Source organism: Esox lucius, chromosome 15, assembly GCF_011004845.1.
Source record: "Esox lucius isolate fEsoLuc1 chromosome 15, fEsoLuc1.pri, whole genome shotgun sequence".
NCBI lineage: Eukaryota > Metazoa > Chordata > Actinopteri > Esociformes > Esocidae > Esox > Esox lucius.
The window spans coordinates 2,170,054-2,191,661 of record NC_047583.1 but is presented as its reverse complement, the minus strand read 5'-3'; the positions used below and the strand labels follow the sequence as shown (position 1 = coordinate 2,191,661).

Genomic DNA, 21,608 nt, shown 5'->3' with positions numbered 1-21,608 from the left:
AGGCTTTTGAAAGGCTAATTATTTTCCTCTTTTAATCAGGTTTTAGGCGCTAGGCTGCTGGTACTCCAGTCAATACTGATGAGAACCAGATCAATCCAAGCACTGAAACGTGAAGTGTCACATGCCAGCAATTCATTAGTTAAGAATCTTTTTCAGTTTAGTCAAGAGGCAGAGAGCCAGACAGTTTCATCAGGCCGACCTGATTTAGCCCTCTCCAAATGAGAGTTGTCAGTTCTCAGCCTAGGGATTGCGTTCTGCTGTAGACTAATTTCGGCTTGTATCAAATCTCACCCTAATCCAGATTCCACTGTTATCGTGGACTATAAATCTACAAGGATATCGACAGAGCTCTAAAACACTGGGGTCCACTCTACCTCGGTGTGAGGCCAAGTAATTGATCAGGCTTTTATGTGTTCACACATGCATAGTTTCACACATGCGACTTTCAGCTGCGTCTGCATGTGCTCATCGATTAATCAATTAAGTTCCAAAAGCTGATATTTTGGCCAGATAAATGACATGGGGGACTGTGCCATGGCACATCGCTGACTGTCAAAGAGGCACTCGTCCAGAAGTTTGAACATAGCGTTTTACCACTCAGGCCTCTTTGTGAAAGACACATCAGAGGTTTTATAGGGACACCCTGTAATATAGGGTACTCAGCCAATCAATTAGACGGTCAGAAACGAAAATGGGATCGCTATGGATATGATAACGATTGTGATTACACGTGGGATATAAAAACATACTTAGGACATTTAGTTTTATCCGTGGTGGTTAACTGCAGTTTTGTTTAGTGCAGTCTTGTGGCAACACTTCCTGTCCTGTGGTTACAGTCCCAGTCCTGTAACTGTCCCAGTTCTGTGGTAACAGTCCCAGTCCTGCGGTAACAGTCCCAGTCCTGTAACTGTCCCAGTTCTGTGGTAACAGTCCCAGTCCTGCGGTAACAGTCCCAGTCCTGTAACTGTCCCAGTTCTGTGGTAACAGTCCCAGTCCTGTGGTAACAGTCCCATGCCTCTAATGGTCCCAGTTCTGTGGTAACATTCACATTCCTGTAACAGTCGCAGTCCTGTGTTAACAGTGTCAGTTCTGTGGTAACAGTCCCATAGCTGTGGTAACAGTCCCAGTCCAGTACTTGATGGCTCAGATGGTTAGCAGAGCCTGACAGTTTGGGAGGATAGTGGCTTGGTTGTGGCAGGATTGGTAGGGGGGAATGAGGACTCAGGGTTGGGGTGGGCGTCTTGCTGATCTCTGCTTCTCTGCGGTGAGTTTAGAGACAAAAACTGAGAAGAAGAAGACAGTGATGGAGGGATACGAAATTTCAGAAATTAATTTGCCATTTACTGGCAGTGGGTGGAGTAGTAAATTAGTTGATTGTCAAGAAGTGTGGAGTAGTAAATTAGTTGATTGTCAAGAAGGGTGGAGTAGTAAATTAGTTGATTGTCAAGACGGGTGGAGTAGTAAATTCGTTGATTGTCAAGACGGGTGGAGTAGGAAATTAGTTGATTGTCAAGACAGGTGGAGTAGTAAATTAGTTGATTGTCAAAATGGGTGGAGTAATAAATTAGTTGATTGTCAAGAAAGGTGGAGTAGTTAATTAGTTGATTGTCAAGAAGGGTGGAGTAGTTAATTAGTTGATTGTCAAGAAGGGTGGAGTAGTTAATAAGTTGATTGTCAAGAAGGGTGGAGTAGGAAATTAGTTGATTGTCAAGACGGGAAGAGTTGTAAATTAGTTGATTGTTCACAAGGGTGGAGATGGAATGTTTCAGGTGTGGTTTTTCCTATTTCCAAAAGCGATATTTCTGGATTTGAGCTATTTCTGTAATTACCCAAGAGTCAGAAAAATTCCTTGATAACATTTATGCAGTTGATGGTAGCATATTCTCAATTTACATTCAGGCTTAACTTTCCAAATTCTTGCAGCAACATTTTCAATTTAAACAAGCTTGCAAGCTCACCAAATGTACTTCTGTAAATGTCTTCTTGTTTCTGGAAGTCTTGTGTGAAGTATAGCAATTCCTCACGACTCCAAATACTGGGTTGTTGGTCATCTAAAGCCCTAAAAGGCTGAAATACTAAATATTTTATACGTCTGCTAATGTTTACTGATAATCATAAAAACGAGAATCTGTTGCACTTGTTCAATCTTCCACTGTTGGTGCATAGAGATCTACAGAGACCTTAATGTTATATCTATCTTGGTGGTACTGTCCGTTTCAGTTGAATCCAGGCCCAGCACATGGTATTGAGGATAACCTGACTGGGTAAATCCTGAAGTATCCCATTATATGAAATCTGAACATCACATTTTTACGTTTAATTGACCCTAGCACAATTTAAACCACAACGTATGCTTTGACATTGTTGTTGTCTCTGGCTGAGAGCATCTAATGATAGGGTCCTCAATGGCAAATGTCTGAGGAAGAAAAACTTTGCTTACAGACAGCCAAAGCATACGGCCGATTCCCCAAACCCAAAATACAATTTATTAACATTTGGCAGCCAGTCAGAATGATGATGCCAAGCATCTGTTATCATCAACAGGGCTTCGTCACCCAAACAAGATTCTCTACAGTGCTCGCCTCCCTTTTCAACTCTATATCTTCTGCTCTCTTTTTCACTTTCTCTTTTCCGCTCCCTGTCTTCTGTTCCATAACTACCAAACACAATTAGGCCCAATTAATCTTCATTTAGTCAGACTCCTGTGACTCACACATCAATGAAACGGCATGGAAGCTGAGACAGGAGGGATCATTCAGCCTGGTAAGACGGGTCTGGTCCGGCAGCACTCTCAAGATGAATGCTGTCGTGTCCGAGAGGGATAGCATGGACGACAGGCCGCAAGTAAATAGACCTGCAGTGACTGTGACAAAATGACAGTTATCAGGATGAAGAAACTCACTGTCCCTACATATATCCACCCATAGGCCAGGGGAAACTCACTGTCCCTACATATATCCACCCATAGGCCAGGGGAAACTCACTGTCCCTACATATATCCACCCATAGGCCAGGGGAAACTCACTGTCCCTACATATATCCACCCATAGGCCAGGGGAAACTCACTGTCCCTACATATATCCACCCATAGGCCAGGGGAAACTCACTGTCCCTACATATATCCACCCATAGGCCAGGGGAAACTCACTGTCCCTACATATATCCACCCATAGGCCAGGGGAAACTCACTGTCCCTACATATATCCACCCATAGGCCAGGGGAAACTCACTGTCCCTACATATATCCACCCATAGGCCAGGCGAAACTCACTGTCCCTACATATATCCACCCATAGGCCAGGGGAAACTCACTGTCCCTACATATATCCACCCATAGGCCAGGGGAAACTCACTGTCCCTACATATATCCACCCATAGGCCAGGGGAATGCCGTGACTGTGTCCTGTCAATTCTGCCAGGGACAGCATTGAGGTAGTGACTATTTTGGAATTGGTATTCTGTCTCGTGAGTAATTTGAGGTGATGCCCTTCAAATGTAAAATGTCAATGTGTGTGTTTTTCGACAGGGACCACCTCCAAGCACGTGGTGATGCTGGCAGGGAACACGGCCAAACACGGCCTCCGCTGTAAAGCCTGCAAGATGAGTATCCACCACAAGTGTGAGAAAGGAGTTGGACAGCAGCGGTGTCAAGGCAAGCTGGTGAGAGTCCACATCGTTACACAGTTGCATGTACAAGTGGCCCTACCGCTACTCTGTTCTTTCATCATCGTCTCTCCTTTCGGTGTCGTCGAAAAACAAAATAATCGCTGTCACCATCGATCGTCTTTGCAATCTTTGTCCTGGTCATGTTGTCCCCCGTTCGCCAGAGAATTTGACAAGAACAAAGATGTCGAAAAGGTTGTCGTGACGGGACGTCTATGAGGACCAAATGGCAAGTCATGTGTTCCTGTGGACCTTCAGTGTTTGTGATAAGTTAGCATTGTCCAACTGTCACTTCCTTGGTACTGGACGCAGATATTGTCCAACTGTCACTTCCTTGGTCCTGGATGCAGACACATAACGATATCTGTGAGCTACTCTGACAGGGGAAGGCGTTCTTGTTCGAATCACGCTGCACAACATTGAGGTTTTTCCACCAGAATCCTTACACGCCTGAGGGAACACACTCTCTGGCCTTCTATCTCAATTGAGCTTACAGGTACCAGAGCATCCACAAGGAGCTGCTGGAGCACGGGAATACATCCGTACCACACCTGGCTGAAGGCTGGGGAACTGTGTAGGCAGAAATGTGGCATGGCAGGAGAAAGCTCTTGGACGAGAGAATGCCATTGGATATTGATTTGGTAACTTGTACCTGGAAGCTTAAAATTCTACATTTAAATATCGAACCTAAAACATTTATGAATAAACAATTAACTAGTGCCTGTTTAAAATAAATATCCCACTCAACAACAGCTGTTACCCCGACTGTCCTGCCAGAGTAGGTGTAGTAGCCTGTTCAATCAACATTAAAGACATTCTTAACGGAACATAAAAAAAATGATAACGCCTTGTCCAGGCAAATAAAAAAATATATAGCAAAATGAATGTCGAACACACCCGACTCCTTTTGTCTCCAAATCTGAGCTCAGAATGACTCTGTGGCATTGTTGTGTACCAGATCAGCAAGTGAACCCTGGGATTTTGTATTTGTGTTTCATGTTACAACTTCTCCACACCTATGAGCACAGTTGGCAGCGGTGTGAACCACATGTGAGACCAGTATGGTAAAAATCGGGACAGGAGACCGCATTTCTAGAGCATTTCTGTATACCCGCGTCATTACCCAGCCCAGACCACCGCGGGCCACACATCTGAATGTCTGACCGGGTTCCTCCCCTCCCTTGTTCCTCTCCGTCTGGGAACTGTGAGCTTGCATGTTAACTCCATTTGATTACATACCAGGGTGTTTATTGAGGAAGGGTGCCGGTTGCAGACCATGCCAAGACCCGTCTGTTATTTTGCCGTCTTCCACTGGGAAACTGGCGGTCATGACTGCACTGGGGCTTTTTAGTCATTCACACTGAATCACACGGCCTACGTGGAAAAATATACAGCTTGTGAGATTCCGCCCTTGTGTGATTCCCATTTCCAGTGTTTGGTTGTCCCTGTGGGGCGGAAGCTGACCGGGCTCGACTGGGGATCGGTGGGCTCAAGTCAATAATTTACCTGAAAATGGGAAGTACGAAGGATTGGATTGATCAGGATTGACATGGGGTTCAGTGAACCTTGTGAACCGTGAGATTGCATAGGATACAGGAAGATAATTTAAGCCTTTTCTTGGCCTCTTCTTTTTCTTTTTCCATGAGCTGCCTTGAGCCATGAGGATTGAGCTTATGGAGATAGGAATCAGATTTCAGGAGTGGAAAATGAGGTTGAGGGGTCAAGCAGAAAAAGAGAATATGCTCCCATGGGACTGGCTCTAAATTAAGGTTTCTCTAAACTTGGCAGGTTGTAATTCTACAACCCTGCTTATTTATCTTGGCAAGAGAGTTTGGTCAGCAGTGCTTGGGATTATCTTGAAACCACACATATATCATGATGATGTATGATACATGATATATCATGATGTGTTGCTTGATTTATTATGCCATAATGGGTCGTAACAGTGCTACTCTGAGTGCATTCGACAGGTTGGCTGGTTTAATAGCATTCTTTCTTAGTGTTTCTACAGATATAACAAATATGGCCTGGATACAAGACATCCTAAAATAAGTATAATGTATCATCGAATCAGCTAAGAAATAGGCCCAGGACCTGGAATAATTGGCAAACACTAATCGTTGCTGTCACAACATTATGGACATGTTTTTGAACAGCTATCGTACAAACCTAATTTATTCCATGTTAATCCGGGCAGATTTGTTTCAGTGGACTCATGGATCAGACAGATATGCACATAAAACACTGGTCACTGTTAACCTTTTCATTAAAGAGCCTGCGATTGAGAAGACCTGACATACAGTAGGGCAGCACTTGAGTGGTTCTTCAAGTTGCTTATTTTTAGCTTCTTGTTATGAGCAGGGGGAAATACAGAATGAATCAAGGCAAATAAAGTGCAGATTGCCAGAACCCCTGGTTGATTATACAAAATGTAAACAAACAGAATGGCCACGAAAGACCTCTTCTGCTTTAAACAGTGTCGTCAGGGTCATTGGGCCTTTGAACAGTGTCATCGGGGTCATTGGGCCTTTGAACAGTGGTGTCGGGGTCATTGGGCCTTTGAAATCTGAAGGTAATTTCTAATTCAACTGACACAGATGTTTATAGACGTCAGTGATTTTCTCCGATAAGGCTTGAATCCACCTGCTGATTGCAGAACTCGCCTAGTGATTCATCTCTGTCTTCAAAGCACTGAACCACAATGAGTTGATTTCATTATCGGATCAAACCCAATCATCAGATGACCTCCCCTGGAACGAAACCGAGGTGAATGTCGTTGTTTTAAGAGACTGCAATGATGGAGACAGGGGGTTGTCTGGTTGATGCTAAACACAGGCATATCATGGTTATGCAGACGTTTGGATCGACGTCTGGACTGTCGGTCCGTATTTGGACTTGGTACGTGGAGAATGTGATGTGTGATAACAGCAAAGCAAACACATCCTGTTTTATATAAACATATAGCATTTATAGAAATAGCACTTTAATATACAGTATATCTGCTTGATATTTGTATATTTCAATGTACCATTATTAAAATAAAATATCGAGCAGAACAAAATTTCAATGTACCATTTGTTATTCAGTGAAATGAGTGATCTGGTCACAGGTCTGAATACTTTTGCAAGGCATGGGTTTATTTTATTGTACACATCTGCAGCATTGTGTAAAAAGGCTAAACTGATCAGAGATGAGCTCTGCTACTTAGAGACAATAGATGTGGGCCATTAAATGTACCTGTTCCAATTCTTCGCCCCATGTCGTTACGTTATGTAAACATAAATTAACAGTGTTTAGCACGACTGAGGTAGAACACAGGATGTCAGCGAGTTGGCCAGTGTGTCTGAAATGCCACCTCAGCTAACAGGTTATTCTCGATGATGTTGTGTCGCTGGATGAAGAAACAGAATCAGACTAGCACTAAAGTACAGTTTGTGAAACTAGCAGAGATTAATTGGGTTTTGCCGTGGCCCTAATGTCTTTTTGTTGGTGCTATGCTTTGCTATTTGTTGATGCGTCGATCCCTTGGTCACCATGAACCACATTCCTGTCCTCTCTGAATCTGTCTCTTCTCCCCTCCATAGCCCAAGGGCTTTCGGCGGTACTACAGCTCACCACTGCTAATAACAGAGCAGTTTGGCTGCATCAAAGAAGTCATGCCCATAGGTAAGCCTTCTCTTCCCCTTCGCCTTGATTATACTATGGGGCATAAGCAGCTGACAGTCCAGAAGATGAGAAGATACCCAGCAAATTATTGGTAAGACAGTGGAAGTTTGCTTCCAAACATACAGCGTATTATTACAACCGCTGTCAGGCAAGGAAAAAGGATTTTAAGTACTGTACATAGGCCTGCCTTTCAAAATATCCAAACACAGTAAATATCAAAACACTATACACAGTTCCCAGGGCATGGGTTGTCCATTTGGTGTGATGCCAGGTTCTCCTGTCTGTGGTCTTCTCAGCTTGTGGCAGTAAAGTGGACCCTGTGTATGAAGCTCTCCGGTTCGGGACGTCGTTGGCCCAAAGAAACAAGAGAACCAGCGGCTCCGAGTCCCCCCACAGAAACTCTGTAAGAACAACAACAAACGCAGTATATTGAAGCCACCACCTCATCCCATATTCACCGCCTGACAGTCATTTAGGGAAACTGGCCCATCAGCAATGTGAGGACATGCATAACAAACACATAGCCATGTCACTGCTGTGGTTAGATGTCACTGCTGTGGTTAGATGTCACTGCTGTGGTTAGGTGTCACTGCTGTGGTTAGGTGTCACTGCTGTGGTTAGATGTCACTGCTGTGGTTAGGTGTCACTGCTGTGGTTAGGTGTCACTGCTGTGGTTAGGTGTCACTGCTGTGGTTAGGTGTCACTGGTGTGGTTAGATGTCATTGCTGTGGTTAGATGTCATTGCTGTGGTTAGGTGTCACTGCTATGGTTAGGTGTCACTGCTATGGTTAGGTGTCATTGCTGTGGTTAGGTGTCAATGCTGTGGTTAGGTGTCAATGCTGTGGTTAGGTATCACTGCTGTGGTTAGGTGTCACTGCTGTGGTTAGATGTCAATGCTGTGGTTAGGTGTCAATGCTGTGGTTAGGTGTCACTGCTGTGGTTAGGTGTCACTGCTGTGGTTAGATGTCATTGCTGTGGTTAGGTGTCACTGCTGTGGTTAGGTGTCACTGCTGTGGTTAGATGTCACTGCTATGGTAAGATGTCATTGCTGTGGTTAGATGTCACTGCTGTGGTTAGGTGTCACTGCTGTGGTTAGATGTCACTGCTGTGGTTAGATGTCACTGCTATGGTAAGATGTCATTGCTGTGGTTAGATGTCACTGCTGTGGTTAGGTGTCACTGCTGTGGTTAGATGTCACTGCTGTGGTTAGATGTCACTGCTATGGTAAGATGTCATTGCTGTGGTTAGATGTTACTGCTGTGGTTAGATGTCACTGCTGTGGTTAGGTGTCACTGCTGTGGTTAGATGTCATTGCTGTGGTTAGATGTCACTGCTGTGGTTAGGTGTCACTGCTGTGGTTAGATGTCACTGCTGTGGTTAGATGTCACTGCTATGGTAAGATGTCATTGCTGTGGTTAGGTGTTACTGCTGTGGTTAGATGTCACTGCTGTGGTTAGATGTCACTGCTGTGGTTAGATGTCACTGCTGTGGTTAGGCTCCTGATATGACGGTCGTTAAGCAGGTGATTTTCGAAGTGTTTATTTGATGTTGTTATTTCTTTGATGCTGGTTCTCTTTCATCTTTCCCTACAGTGACAGACTGAGGGTCTGAGCGTAGAGACTCTGTGGATTAGGGGAGAAATGGTGCCCAGAAAACATGCTGCTCTAGCAGTGCATGGTGGCTGATATCCCAGCCTAATTGACCACTGATCGATCACAATTTTCTACCCTGCAGCCTGGGAGCATGGCGGACGGGTTGAATGAATACATTATGTACTTTATACTTTATGTAATATTCAGCTGGACGAAAAGTTGCACATTAAAGTGTGGGACAAAACTACCTAGCACTGACTCTTACTTAACGGATTGAATGGAATGCAATGACTGTTCATCAAGAACCTGGAGAATGAGTAGCTACAGTACAGCAGCTTCAAACCAGGTGTTCTTCTTGGATGCTTAATCCAAATCTTCAGATATGCCTGGATATGACTGATGCTGTACTCAGATACAGCAAATGTGGAGTGCTTATGACCAATAAAGGAAGTCTATGCCAGGGGAGATGGTGAAGATAAAGAATTGGAATAATTATTCCCGGAGCAATATCTGCTGATGAAAAGTTTTCAGATTAAAGAGCTCTTTGACAGAGAGGAGTAAACATTGCTGTTTGCAAAAAACTAAAACAGTAGAGCACCTTTCTCCTCTGCTACTCCTCTGCAGAGTATCAGTGTACATCTCACACTATCTGTGGCTTGAATCAGTGCTGTTACGATCCTTTCAACCGCTGCCAACTATTGGTCAGTGTTTTCAACCTCCACTGAGCTGCTTTTGTAAATTCAAGATAATATAAAAGCTTTTTTGGTGACCCTACATGTAGACCTCCCTCTACGATTCTTTGCAGTGTGTGGAAAACATTTACATTGTAGAAAGCAGTGTTTGTGTGTTTCTTTATATGGGTTAGTGTGTGTGAGGATTGTTTGCATGTGTGCTTTGAGTACCTGTCTACAGTATAAAAAAACAGCAGTGGGCAACCATTTTGTCTTCAGGGGAGCATCAGGATGTCAAATTCAGTTGAGAGGGACACCAATGTCTTTGTCAAAAGCAAGCTGGGGAACAGACAGAGGCAGTACAAGGCTTGTTGGTTCTTTGTAACATCCTTGTTGTTTTCTTCTAGTTGTTGACATACGAGAGTGGAGCCGGGAGTGTTTATTTAAACAGCAAATAATCAGCATCAATCCATCATTTCCATCTAATGGTTTCTGGCCACTCCCACAGGCAGACTTGGCCCAGGTTCCAGAAGAGACCGTCGCTCACGGCAGTAGACATGAACTCGCCAGGAAGAGCAGTGATGAAGGTGAGTATCGAGACAACAGTTGTTTGTGGCTCTGGGAAATTAACATATGTTATGCATTAACATTATGAATTAAACATTACTGACTACCAAATGGTATGACTACAACCTTATATGAGACAGTTTTTCCTTAAACTGAGCTGTGTTTAATTTAACTGAATGTATTGCTTTTGGATTTGTGTACTTGCTACTTAAATATACAGTGCTCAGTGAAATAACTCAAAGTAAAATAAAATGAATGTGTTATAAGTCGATGGCTGTGACCTTTTGCATGAAGTAGCATTCATCTGTAAAAATTAAGCTGAAAAAACAAACCTGTTGAAGTTGACAAATGGCACAATTCCATTTCAAGTGCTGCAGAAGAATATCGTCTGGCCTACAAGGATAGTGACAGATAAATATAATCTGGCCTACAAGGATAGTGACAGATAAATATAATCTGGCCTACAAGGATAGAGACAGATAAATATAATCTGGCCTACAAGGATAGTGACAGATAAATATAATCTGGCCTACAAGGATAGAGACAGATAAATATAATCTGGCCTACAAGGATAGAGACAGATAAATATAATCTGGCCTACAAGGATAGAGACAGATAAATATAATCTGGCCTACAAGGATAGAGACAGATAAATATAATCTGGCCTACAAGGATAGTGACAGATAAATATAATCTGGCCTACAAGGATAGAGACAGATAAATATAATCTGGCCTACAAGTTTAGAGACAGATAAAACGCTGTGTTTTTCACTTTTTGCCATAAAAACACTGAGGATTATCTTCTTAACCATACAGTTACCAGATATTTTAAGTATAAAACACAGTTTGAAAAATCAATGTTACGCTGTTTTTGTTTGATATTCAGCATTTAAAATCCCACTGTTGTCAAACCCAGGTCTCTCCCAAGTCTATCAGTGGGTCAATATTTAATTTGTCACTACCGTCTTTATTGATTGAGGTGTTTGCCAATGTCTTTTGCTTTTCCAGTATTCACATCACTTGACAACGGAATGGAGACTATCCCTTATTGCCACATGGCCGAGAGGAAACCTGATGATTCACTGGTAAGGAGACCAAACAATACAGTAAATATACTATCAATAACTCTACAGGCAGCCGAGATTAACTTCCACACAGAGCTCCTTCTTATTGGTCAATGACCTTGTCATTTACGTCATTCCCGTTAAAGCATACCTGTTAAATACTATGGGGATTATAGATATTTATTTCCCATTAAAATTGTTTGATTGTATAGTTAACTCATCCAGGAGGCCTCATCCTGGGACACCTACTGTAGATGCTTTAAAACCAGGGGCCAGTAGAAGGAAAATAAATATACCACTGAAGAAAGCAACAGAAAGAGAAAATGGATCAGTAAATGTCTTGCTTAACAACACTGGAACAGTGGAACAGACCAACGTCAAGTTAAGGATTGTTGTGATTTCACCATTGTTTTATGAGGCCACAAATAACTTTAGCGAAGGCGCCTGCCTTATCAACCGCTCCCATGTCTTGGTCGTTTCACTCTTTTATGACTGAGCACATAAATTGCTGCTGTAAATAAATAATGAGAGAGCTGTGAGAGCTCGTCTTGACAAATAATGACTTCTAACTTCTAATATGGAACAGGAAAATGCTGAGGTAATGTTCTTCAGTGGAGCACACTGACTTACTCTATTCTGAACACCTGTTGTTTGTGGATGCTGCCGAATTTTACCTCTTAGATGATCTCTTAGCCCCTGGCTGTCCGTTGTCCAGTGTAAATGTTTCCTGCAAGCAAACACATTGATATACAGCTCCGGAAATAATTAAGAGACGACTGCACCTTATTATTTTCTTTACAAAAAAGTTGAAAAGGAAAGTTTTGAGTGAAGACCGGAAGCGTTCAATTTGCAGTGGTCTCTTAATTTTAACCCCTCAGGTTCCTCACTCAAAATCTTCCTTTCCAATGTTTTGGGCAAGGTTGAACGATTTAATTAGGAAACATTGAGGTACTCCTGAGGAAAAGGTTTACGTTTTGGGCAGGATTGAACGATGTAACAGGAAACATTGAGGTACTCCTGAGGAAAAGGTTTATGTTTTAGGCAGGATTGAATCATGTAATACCGATAAAACCCTTGTGAAACTCTACTATGGAATGAAGGAATCTATTGCTAAAGGTGACATTAACATTATAAGGTAATGGGAGTGATTGGCTGAAAGTACTTATGGACAGCAAACCAGTCTATTTATCTTAAATTGAACTTAAAAGTGAGCAATGAATGACTAGAGACGTACACATTTTCTTTCTCCAGTTAGGTGGGATTTGACAGGATGTGTGGGAAAATGGAAAAAGAGAAAGAAACTGGGTCAATCTTTGGCGGTAGATTTAAAAAAATATATTAATATATTTTAATAAATATATTATTAAAGAACCCAGAATTGCTATTCGATTTCATTTTATTTGGGATTGTTAACATGATCAACATGATTGTTAACAGATAAAATAATACAAGGCACACATCATAGAATCCTAAAGACAATGCCACCCCTGAACTAGGTTAGTTTAGACCATGCATTCTGTTCCCTGCAGCCCAGGGCTGAAAGCTGCCCACCAGAAGGCTGGAGTGAACAGCACAGGAGCAGGCCGTCATTAGCTAGAGTCTAAACGTGTGTTCAGCACAATGATTATGGGTTGTACCTACAGTACGGCTGTGGCACTGTGGCCGGCGCCCCTTTGGGGGTTAGGGATGCAGATAAGACAGTATTCCATTGAAAGCCTCTGAGAACTTGCCTTGCTGGTGGTCTTCAGCCTGAGCTGATCCTTTGTCCATCAGTATTCTACTCTTGGCCAGGCTCCCAACACAATTGACTTTCCCAGGATTTAGGAGAAAAACATCTCTCTCTCAGATAAAAATGATAAACACAGATATGAGCAGGCTCTGACCCAAGTGTTTGTATCTAGAGCCTTTGGTCTTTGCAGTATTTATTTTTCTGCACGCAGCTGACAGCTGAAAAATCATGGATTCATCTCAGTGAAAGTTGGCAAACCATTTCAAACTCCATATTGCCCCCAACAGTATATCCCAAACCATTTCAAACACCATATTGCCCCCAACAGTATAACCCAAACCATTTCAAACTCCATATTGCCCCCAACAGTATATCCCAAACCATTTCAAACACCATATTGCCCCCAACAGTATAACCCAAACCATTTCAAACTCCATATTGCCCCCAACAGTATATCCCAAACCATTTCAAACTCCATATTGCCCCCAATAGCATATCCCAAACCATTTCAAACTCCATATTGCCCCCAACAGTATAACCCAAACCATTTCAAACTCCACATTGCCCCCTTACAGTATAACCCAAACCATTTTAGGCCGGGTGTCTCTGTAAAGCACTTTGTGACAACTGCTGTTGTAAAAAGGGCTTTATAAATAAATGTGATTGATTGATTGATTTCAAACTCCACATTGCCCCCTACAGTATAACCCTAAACTCATATAGGGTTCCAGAATGTTAAATTTAATAATTTAATATTTCTAGGATGTTCTTATCATTCTTTTTACGTCTTGTCAGCTTTAGAAAAACCCATTGAGTACAGATAAAACACAGGTAGAATGCAAAGATACACAAGCATGCACGTGAACGTGCACACACTTGCAGGCATGTGCACATACACAAACACACAACATGTTTTAATTTGTTATTTTTTTAATGAAAAAACTGTTTTTCTAAACCCTTACTCTAACCCTAACTTTCACTTAAAAAACATAAATGTTATACCTAACCAAAAGTCCTGACTTTTTAACACGTTTCTTGTTTTTATGTAACATTTGGGTGAATTTTGGATCTGAACAGGTATGAAAACAAGCACACACATACAAACACACAAACTTTTACAACATGCAATTTCTACTTGCCAGCTTGCTGAAATATGTTAAGTGGTTTTTTCCACTCTATGTAGTTGAGCTGAGAAGATGTTGTCTGTGTGTCATATACATTTCTACAACACTGTGTAGAGCTATTTTGCTGCTCATTACACAGATCTGGAACGGCAAAATGCTAATTTTGCTAATATATCCAGCCATGGCCATCAGATGTATATCCACCCAGGGCCATCAGATGTATATCCACCCAGGGCCATCAGATGTATATTCACACAGGGCCTTCAGATGTATATCCAGCCAAGGCCATCAGATGTGTATCCATCCAGATGCATCAGATGTGTATCCATCCAGATGCATCAGATGTGTATCCACCAAGGGCCATCAGATGTGTATCCACCCAGAGCCATCATATTTATATCCACCCAGGGCCATCAGATGTATATACACCCAGATCCATCAGATGTGTATCCACCAAGGGCCATCAGATGTGTATCCACCAAGGGCCATCAGATGTACATCCACCCAGGGCCACCTGGTGTACATCCAACCAGGGCCACCAGATGTATATCCAACCAGGGCCATCAGATGTATATCCACCCAGGGCCATCAGATGTATATCCACCCAGGGCCATCAGATGTATATCCACCCAGGGCCATCAGATGTATATCCACCCAGGGCCATCAGATGTACATCCACCCAGGGCCATCAGATGTATATCCACCCAGGGCCATCAGATGTACATCCACCCAGGGCCATCAGATGTACATCCACCCAGGGCCACCCGGTGTACATCCAACCAGGGCCACCAGATGCATATCCACCCAGGGCCATCAGATGTACACCCAGGGCCATCAGGGCCATCAGATGTACATCCAACCAGGGCCTTCAGATGTATATCCACCCAGGGCCATCAGATGTATATCCACACAGGGCCATCAGATGTATACACCCAGGGCCACCAGATGCATATCCACCCAGGGCCATCAGATGTACATCCACCCAGGACCATCAGATGTACATCCACCCAGGGCCATCAGACCGAAAAGGCCCCAATTATGCTGCTGGTCTACCATCATGGATCAAATCTGTGCCTTAGTATCTGTTCTCCCAGGGTCAACAGGGCGTTTCAGCCTGTGCTGGAGACTAACTCTGCTCATCCATCACCAATATCAGGCGTCCTCTGGGGTGTTGTGAGGCTGACATTTATTTCCCCTGGGCAACCCAGAACATTTTAAATGATGTCTGTTCCGTCTGTGAGGAGAATTAGACTTGTTTACTGAGTGCATGATGTACATTGTGGATTCCATGTAACGATTCTCTTGGAATTCATGACAGAGAAGAACTACAGAGTTTTACAAAGAACTCATAAACTTTTGTTGACTGCTTACAGCTCTTTAACCACTCCCTGCATGTCTTCGACTCGTCACGTAGATTATAGAGTAACTTTTTACCGGAAAGGGGCTTGAATGTCTGGTACGGCTCCCTCAACACCATATAAAATCAAAGCAAAACAAAACAAAGCGGTCCGGTAGTTTGCCGAACCCTGTTCGTGGTCATTGTGTCAGTGTTTGCTAATTAAAAAGTAATGAAATGTGTCTGTGGTGACTGTGCTAACACTTCCCCCAACAAAGTCCTGAACACCGCTTCCAGCCCCTTTTCATTTCCGTAATGCTGATATATATATATGCATCACCTCTGGTGTGGAGGATGGTTTTCACAGCTGCTGTGTGTCTGTGTGTGTGTGTGTGTGTGTATCTATTTGTCTGTGTGTGTGTGTGTGTGTGTATCTATTTGTCTGTGTGTGTGTGTATCTATTTGTCTGTGTGTGTGTGTGTGTGTGTGTGTATCTATTTGTCTGTGTGTGTGTCTGTGTGTGTGTGTGTGTGTGTCTCTGTCTGTCTGTGTGTGTGTTTGTGTCTCTCTGTGTGTGTCTGGCTGGATGTGTTTGCGTGTGTGTCTTTCTCTGTGCGTGTGTGTGTTTGTGTCTCTCTGTGTGTGTCTTTCTCTGTGCGTGTGTGTGTTTGTGTCTCTGTGTGTGTGTGTGTGTGTGTGTGTGCGTGTGTGTCTTTCTCTGTGCGTGTGTGTGTCTGTGTGTGTCTCTGTGCGTGTGTGTGTCTGTGTGTGTCTGTGTGCGTGTGTGTGTCTGTGTGTGTGTGTGTGTGTGTGTGTGTGTGTGCCTTGCAGGAGAGGAGGCGGCTGCAAAAGGACATATTGCAGCTCAACACCTATGTGGCTTTATTCACATTCATACCACAGGAGAGTCAAGACCTGGAGATGAGGTGATAGACACAAACACACACACCCACAGTCAACGCGTCTGTTAATCTGGTGGCAGGCTTCAGCGCCCCAGCCTCTATTTCTCTGTGATATGTTTGTGTTCCCTCTCATATACACTGATTTGTGGGACTGCTTCCTAGCAGCTCACTAGGAGACCTGGATACGTGTCTGAGGGCTTTTCAAAGGGCCTTGGCCTCACCTGGTCCTTTCCTGTAATCCGGATGTCCGTTGAACGCTGAACACACACACACACACACACACACACTGTGTTTACCCAGATAAACTGACTGTCTGAAGGGTCTAACCACTGCTCAGGGTTACCCAGATAAACTGACTGTCTGAAGGGTCTAACCACTGCTCAGGGTAGCAGTTCTTTGTAAGTGTTCTTCTACAATCCAACATCAACAAACATGGTCTATTTTGTTATGCGTGTTCATGTAATGGTCTGTGATGTGTGTGTGTGTGTGTGATATTCTTTTCTGTTTAATAACCATGAAGCCACACTGTACGTATAAAGTAGGCACAAACCAGAAAACATTATTTTAGGATATAGTTACATGAATATTTTAGGGATTTGACCTGATGACCTGCATGCTGAAGAGCGCTGTTAAGCCAAATGTTTTGGGTATGGTACCCTGATGTATTAAAAAACTAAATTGGAACATTTAGTACAGTCATGTGAAACTACAGGACATTTACTTCACCCCTTTGACAGTTGGCTTCTTTTCCATATTTAGACATATGGATATGTAATCTTCACTTCAATAGACTTGACAGATAAAGGTAACCTATTTTAACAGATTTCTCTAAATTGCCTGTACTTCACAAGTACACCAAGACTGTAGCTGGTGTTGCTGCCTTTGGCTGAGATAACTTCATTATAACCGGCAGGGTATTATGATCGTCTGTCTTCTGTCTCTTTCATTAACGGAGGGAATTTTTGGCCACTCTTCAAAGTCAAAGTCTTTTAAATATCAAATGCACCGAAAAACACAGCGTCATTCTGAACAATGACTTTCATGTGACATGGCAACTCTTGCTTTCAGTACTGCTTCAACTGTTTGAGGGCTTTCTTGCTTGAGGACTAAGGACAGGTCTTTTGATCCTGGCATGCTGTGTTACCACACAGTGGTGTTACGACATGTGTTACTTTCTAATGATTATCTCATCTTTGGCACCTGTTCTGGTGCCAAAATATATTACGGTAAAGTTGTGGGTGTATCTTTTTCCATATGAGGAAATTGCATTTCTATTTATTTAATTTCTGTGTGTAATTTGTTAATTTGGGCAACCTTTATCAACGAATGTGGTTTGGAGATTAGATCAAATAACCATATGTCCAAATATATTAAAACAGAAAGAGAAAGGCTGAGCTCCATTCTCCCCGTGCACACATGCTTTGGCATTAGACTAACCCAGTGACATGCATTTCTGTTTTGCAACATGTTTTCCCAATTCAGACCGGGAGACAGAATTGTGCTGCTGGACGACTCCAACGATGACTGGTGGAAGGTGTGTATTCAAGAGTTTCTCCTCCTCAGGGAGAAACGGTGTAACCAACTGTGAACCAGCACACTGAACATGTTTTTGCTGCCATGATGATGCAACCAGCGGCTGTGCTGGTGTTCACCTGTTACTGTGTTTCAGGGTGTGATCGAGGACAGGATCGGTTTCTTTCCATCGGCCTTTGCTCACCAGGTGAAGGCCGAGGACAGAGTGTTCAGGTGTATTCGCACATACATCGGCTGCAAGGACCAAGGCCAGGTCACCTTGAAGGAGGGACAGGTAAAGGGTCTGACTGTCACATTTCAGTATTGTCCTGGCAGACGGAGACTTCCTCCATGGCCAACCTCTTTCTCGACCTGTTCAGGAAAATCCGGAAAGAGCTAAACAAGATATACATATAAAATACTTAATAATGGTCCAAAGACTGTGGATGTTTTACTGATATACAATAACATAATTCTTACTATTTACGGTATGAAATATTTTCTTGGTGCAGTTCGTGATCGAGGCACAGCAGCGTGGACATCATAGTTTATACGCTATCCAAGTCCAATAGGTTGTGGAGGTCGTGGGTCCCAGTCCACTGATTTCCTCTTGGAACGTTGCCTTTCAAAGGAGCTGACCAACTGGGAGTTATAACCCTGTTAACCTGTTTCCATGGCATTATCATTATGGCATGGTTAATGGCTTTGCCATCTCCAATCATTTTCCCACAATGCTATGCAGTGGCTTTTCTGGATTCAGTAGGGAGTTCATACAAGCAAGTAGCCCCTTGGTTCTAGAGGACTAGAAAACAAAACAAAATCATGAGAAGATTAAATCATAGAACTGTCTTTTTCACCAGATTTAATCATGAGACTATTCTCCTTCACCAGATTAAATCATAAAACTATTCTTCTTTTACCAGATTTGTGTAAGCAGTGAGGATGAACACAGTGGGTTTATCCGAGTGGCCAGTGGAAAGAAAAATGGCTATGTGCCCTGTGATGTCCTGGAGAACATCTGATTGAAGAATAAACTGAAAGACAAGGAGAGGAGAGATGAAGAGGAGGAGAGAGGGGTGTCTCGTGGCATACTCCTTTCTCAGGATACACAGGTACGGCTATGACACCAACCTGTTCGGTGCAAGGAGGATGGGTACACCTCCAAAATGTCCCCCCAAAATGTCCGCCATGGAGGAAACACTCTGTTGAGCTGCTACTCCAAACACCTGAAGGTTGCTGTTACAACCAAGCGGAATGGTGTTGTCCCTATTTCAGCTTGGAGGGGAAACTTTGAGTTGGATAACCTGACTTTGTTATTGTACAGTATGGATCATTGAACGACTGGATTTAATTTAACTTCATAAAGATAATATATATATATATTTTAGAGTTTTGATAGATTTTTAAAAGGACTGCTATGCATTGTTTGTTATTTCTTTGATTTCCAGTAGAGCATACGAGTGACACATCCTGCATGAAGGGTCTGAATGTCCTCCTGTGTCTACTGCTGACAAAGAGCAAGAAAACTAAGCATTTGTCATCAGAATATTTTAGTAACCTTCACGCATATATATTTTGGCTTATTTAGTGTAAACTGCGGGATGTTTCACCCAAATGTTCTAGCTCTTATTCACTGAATCACATAGCTGCCCATAGGTCCAGATTAAGTTCTGAAATAATGAAATCACATTTTATTTTAAACTTTAAAGCAAGCAGTTGAGGTTACAAACAGCATATTTATCAAAGGCATAGAAGATAGAAGGCCCTTTTATTTGTCAGTATGCTCATATGAAAGCCTGTAGCTCACGATTACAGGCCTATTCTCCTCAGACAGAGAGAGGTTTCATGAGACCCTCTGAGATACAAAGCATCCATATGTTGCCTTTGTTGCTTGGAGAGGAACAAGAGGCTCTGGTGTGGGGGGGCACCGTCTAAATGAGACACACAAGCACAGGTGAGACATTCTTTCTTGCATTTCACCCCACTTTAAATAAATAGTATTTCTGCACAAATCAAGCTATGTATTTTTTTGTCTGCTTACACTATTGTAAGACAAAGCTTTTCATAAAAACGTGACCTTTGAAACATAAAAAGTACTACATTGAAGATCCTTCTGAAAAACAGAATATTTTAAAACAATGAATTCCTAATTCGCTAGTTAAGTCTGCAGACAATCTTTTATGTTATGAAGACAGGATAAAAGATTTGATAATACATTATGTGAATTTAGGAAGTAGGCAACCTCTGTTAAGTGTTTAGGTGAATTGTATTTTTATGTATGTCATAAACTCTACATACCTGTTATTGTCAAGGCATTTGAACACAGTTTCAGTGAAACCTAAATTATTTGGGGTATAGGTCATATACAATATCTTTAGAGAAGCTTCAATACATCTTAATTTGACTTAAATTTTACTCAAATACCTGAAGACCATTTTAGGTCAGCTCAAGAAATGCTTGTACCCTTTTTCCCTCACAGCCCTGTTCCATTCCATCCTCTGCTCAGATGTGCTTATAGGTATTCTTGTTCATCCTCATGTATAGAAATATTTTACCTGTTAAAATATTGCTATTAAAAGGAACTGTTAAAAGGATAGTTCGGAAATTGGGCAAGAAAACCCCCAGCCACTTCCCTAAAGACAAATGGATGGATATAATTGTATGTGTCTGTGCCCGGTTTGAAGATATTTCAAGGTAGTTTTGCTAGGTAATGCTAACTAGCGTCAGAGCACTGTTGCTAAATCTATAGGAACCTCTAGCAGGCTAGGAGTTCCTACATTAGCTTGTGAAAACACATTTAATGTCCTTCATACTGGATGCAGGGACATTAAACTGCATCTGCATCCAGTTCTTCTGACTGCGGGAAAGTTGATAGGAATCTCAAACTGTCCCTTTAAAGGAAAGGTGTGTCTGTAAATGTATGTATCTCTCTAAGCTTCTCCAAGCTACACTGAAACTTGGCTTTATTGGATGTCAAAGACCACCGCATTGTATATAATGTTTGCACAAAATAAAAAATATTTATGATCATTGTTTTGATGTTATTTACAGAATTGACAGTAAATAGCACATCAACCTAAATACTGGGCCAATATGTCATAACTAAGGGGGTTATCCAGGCACTCCATGTTGTATCGTGCCTTAAAACAGCCATTTGCTGTGGTACGGTGTATTTTCCATATTCCAAACCCCCTGTTGCCTTATTGTCTAACTATAATAGCAGCTCAGAGATGGGTCTTGGTTCACCTGGGGGGCGCTGCGCTGGTGTCATAAGAACCCGTCTGCTGTGACCAAGAGGCCTCTTCCACCCTCCCTCTCATCCCCTAGTCAATCTCAAAACACATTTTCCTCACGAGAAACAACAATTGGAATCCCGTTCCCTCTTAAGAACCAGAATATGGAAATAAAGTTGATATTTTTTGGAAATACGTGTGCTTTCACCTTCACACACCCTTGGAGTTCCATTTGAAGTGTATTAAGCCTTAAAATCCCTTTGAAATCCCAGGTATTGCAATCATCAAAACGTTAATTAGACCACAAGGTTGAGCTGTTAACATGTACATACACGCATTGAGGCAATCTGGACCGGTTATTGTTTTCATGCAGAGTTACATCACCACCTACAGACAGGATGGTGAACGTCCGGATCTCATGGTTTGTGCTGCGACGGCGCCAACGAGCCAAGAAGTCACCACATCGCTGAGTCGTACAGTTTTACATGTGATTGTATCAGTCACATCATACCTAAAGTCCAACAGAGATAGCCGTGCCGTCCTCTGATG

At 42.5% G+C, this 21,608-nt stretch overlaps 1 protein-coding gene across 4 annotated transcripts in view; it reads left to right on the top strand.

Moving 5' to 3' along the window:
• The window catches only part of stac (SH3 and cysteine rich domain), a 30,908-nt gene extending 10,052 nt beyond the window's left edge, over positions 1-20,856 (top strand). For all 4 annotated transcript variants that reach the window (XM_029125331.2, XM_029125329.2, XM_029125330.2 and 1 more), the window contains 9 exons: positions 3,527-3,660; positions 7,248-7,329; positions 7,626-7,732; positions 10,101-10,179; positions 11,168-11,244; positions 16,244-16,338; positions 17,797-17,848; positions 17,984-18,121; positions 18,750-20,856. In XM_029125331.2, coding sequence (XP_028981164.1) covers positions 3,527-3,660; positions 7,248-7,329; positions 7,626-7,732; positions 10,101-10,179; positions 11,168-11,244; positions 16,244-16,338; positions 17,797-17,848; positions 17,984-18,121; positions 18,750-18,848 — 863 coding nt within the window. In that variant the 3' untranslated portion in view covers positions 18,849-20,856. The remainder of the gene's footprint in view (positions 1-3,526; positions 3,661-7,247; positions 7,330-7,625; positions 7,733-10,100; positions 10,180-11,167; positions 11,245-16,243; positions 16,339-17,796; positions 17,849-17,983; positions 18,122-18,749) is intronic.
• Positions 20,857-21,608: the final 752 nt, after the last annotated feature.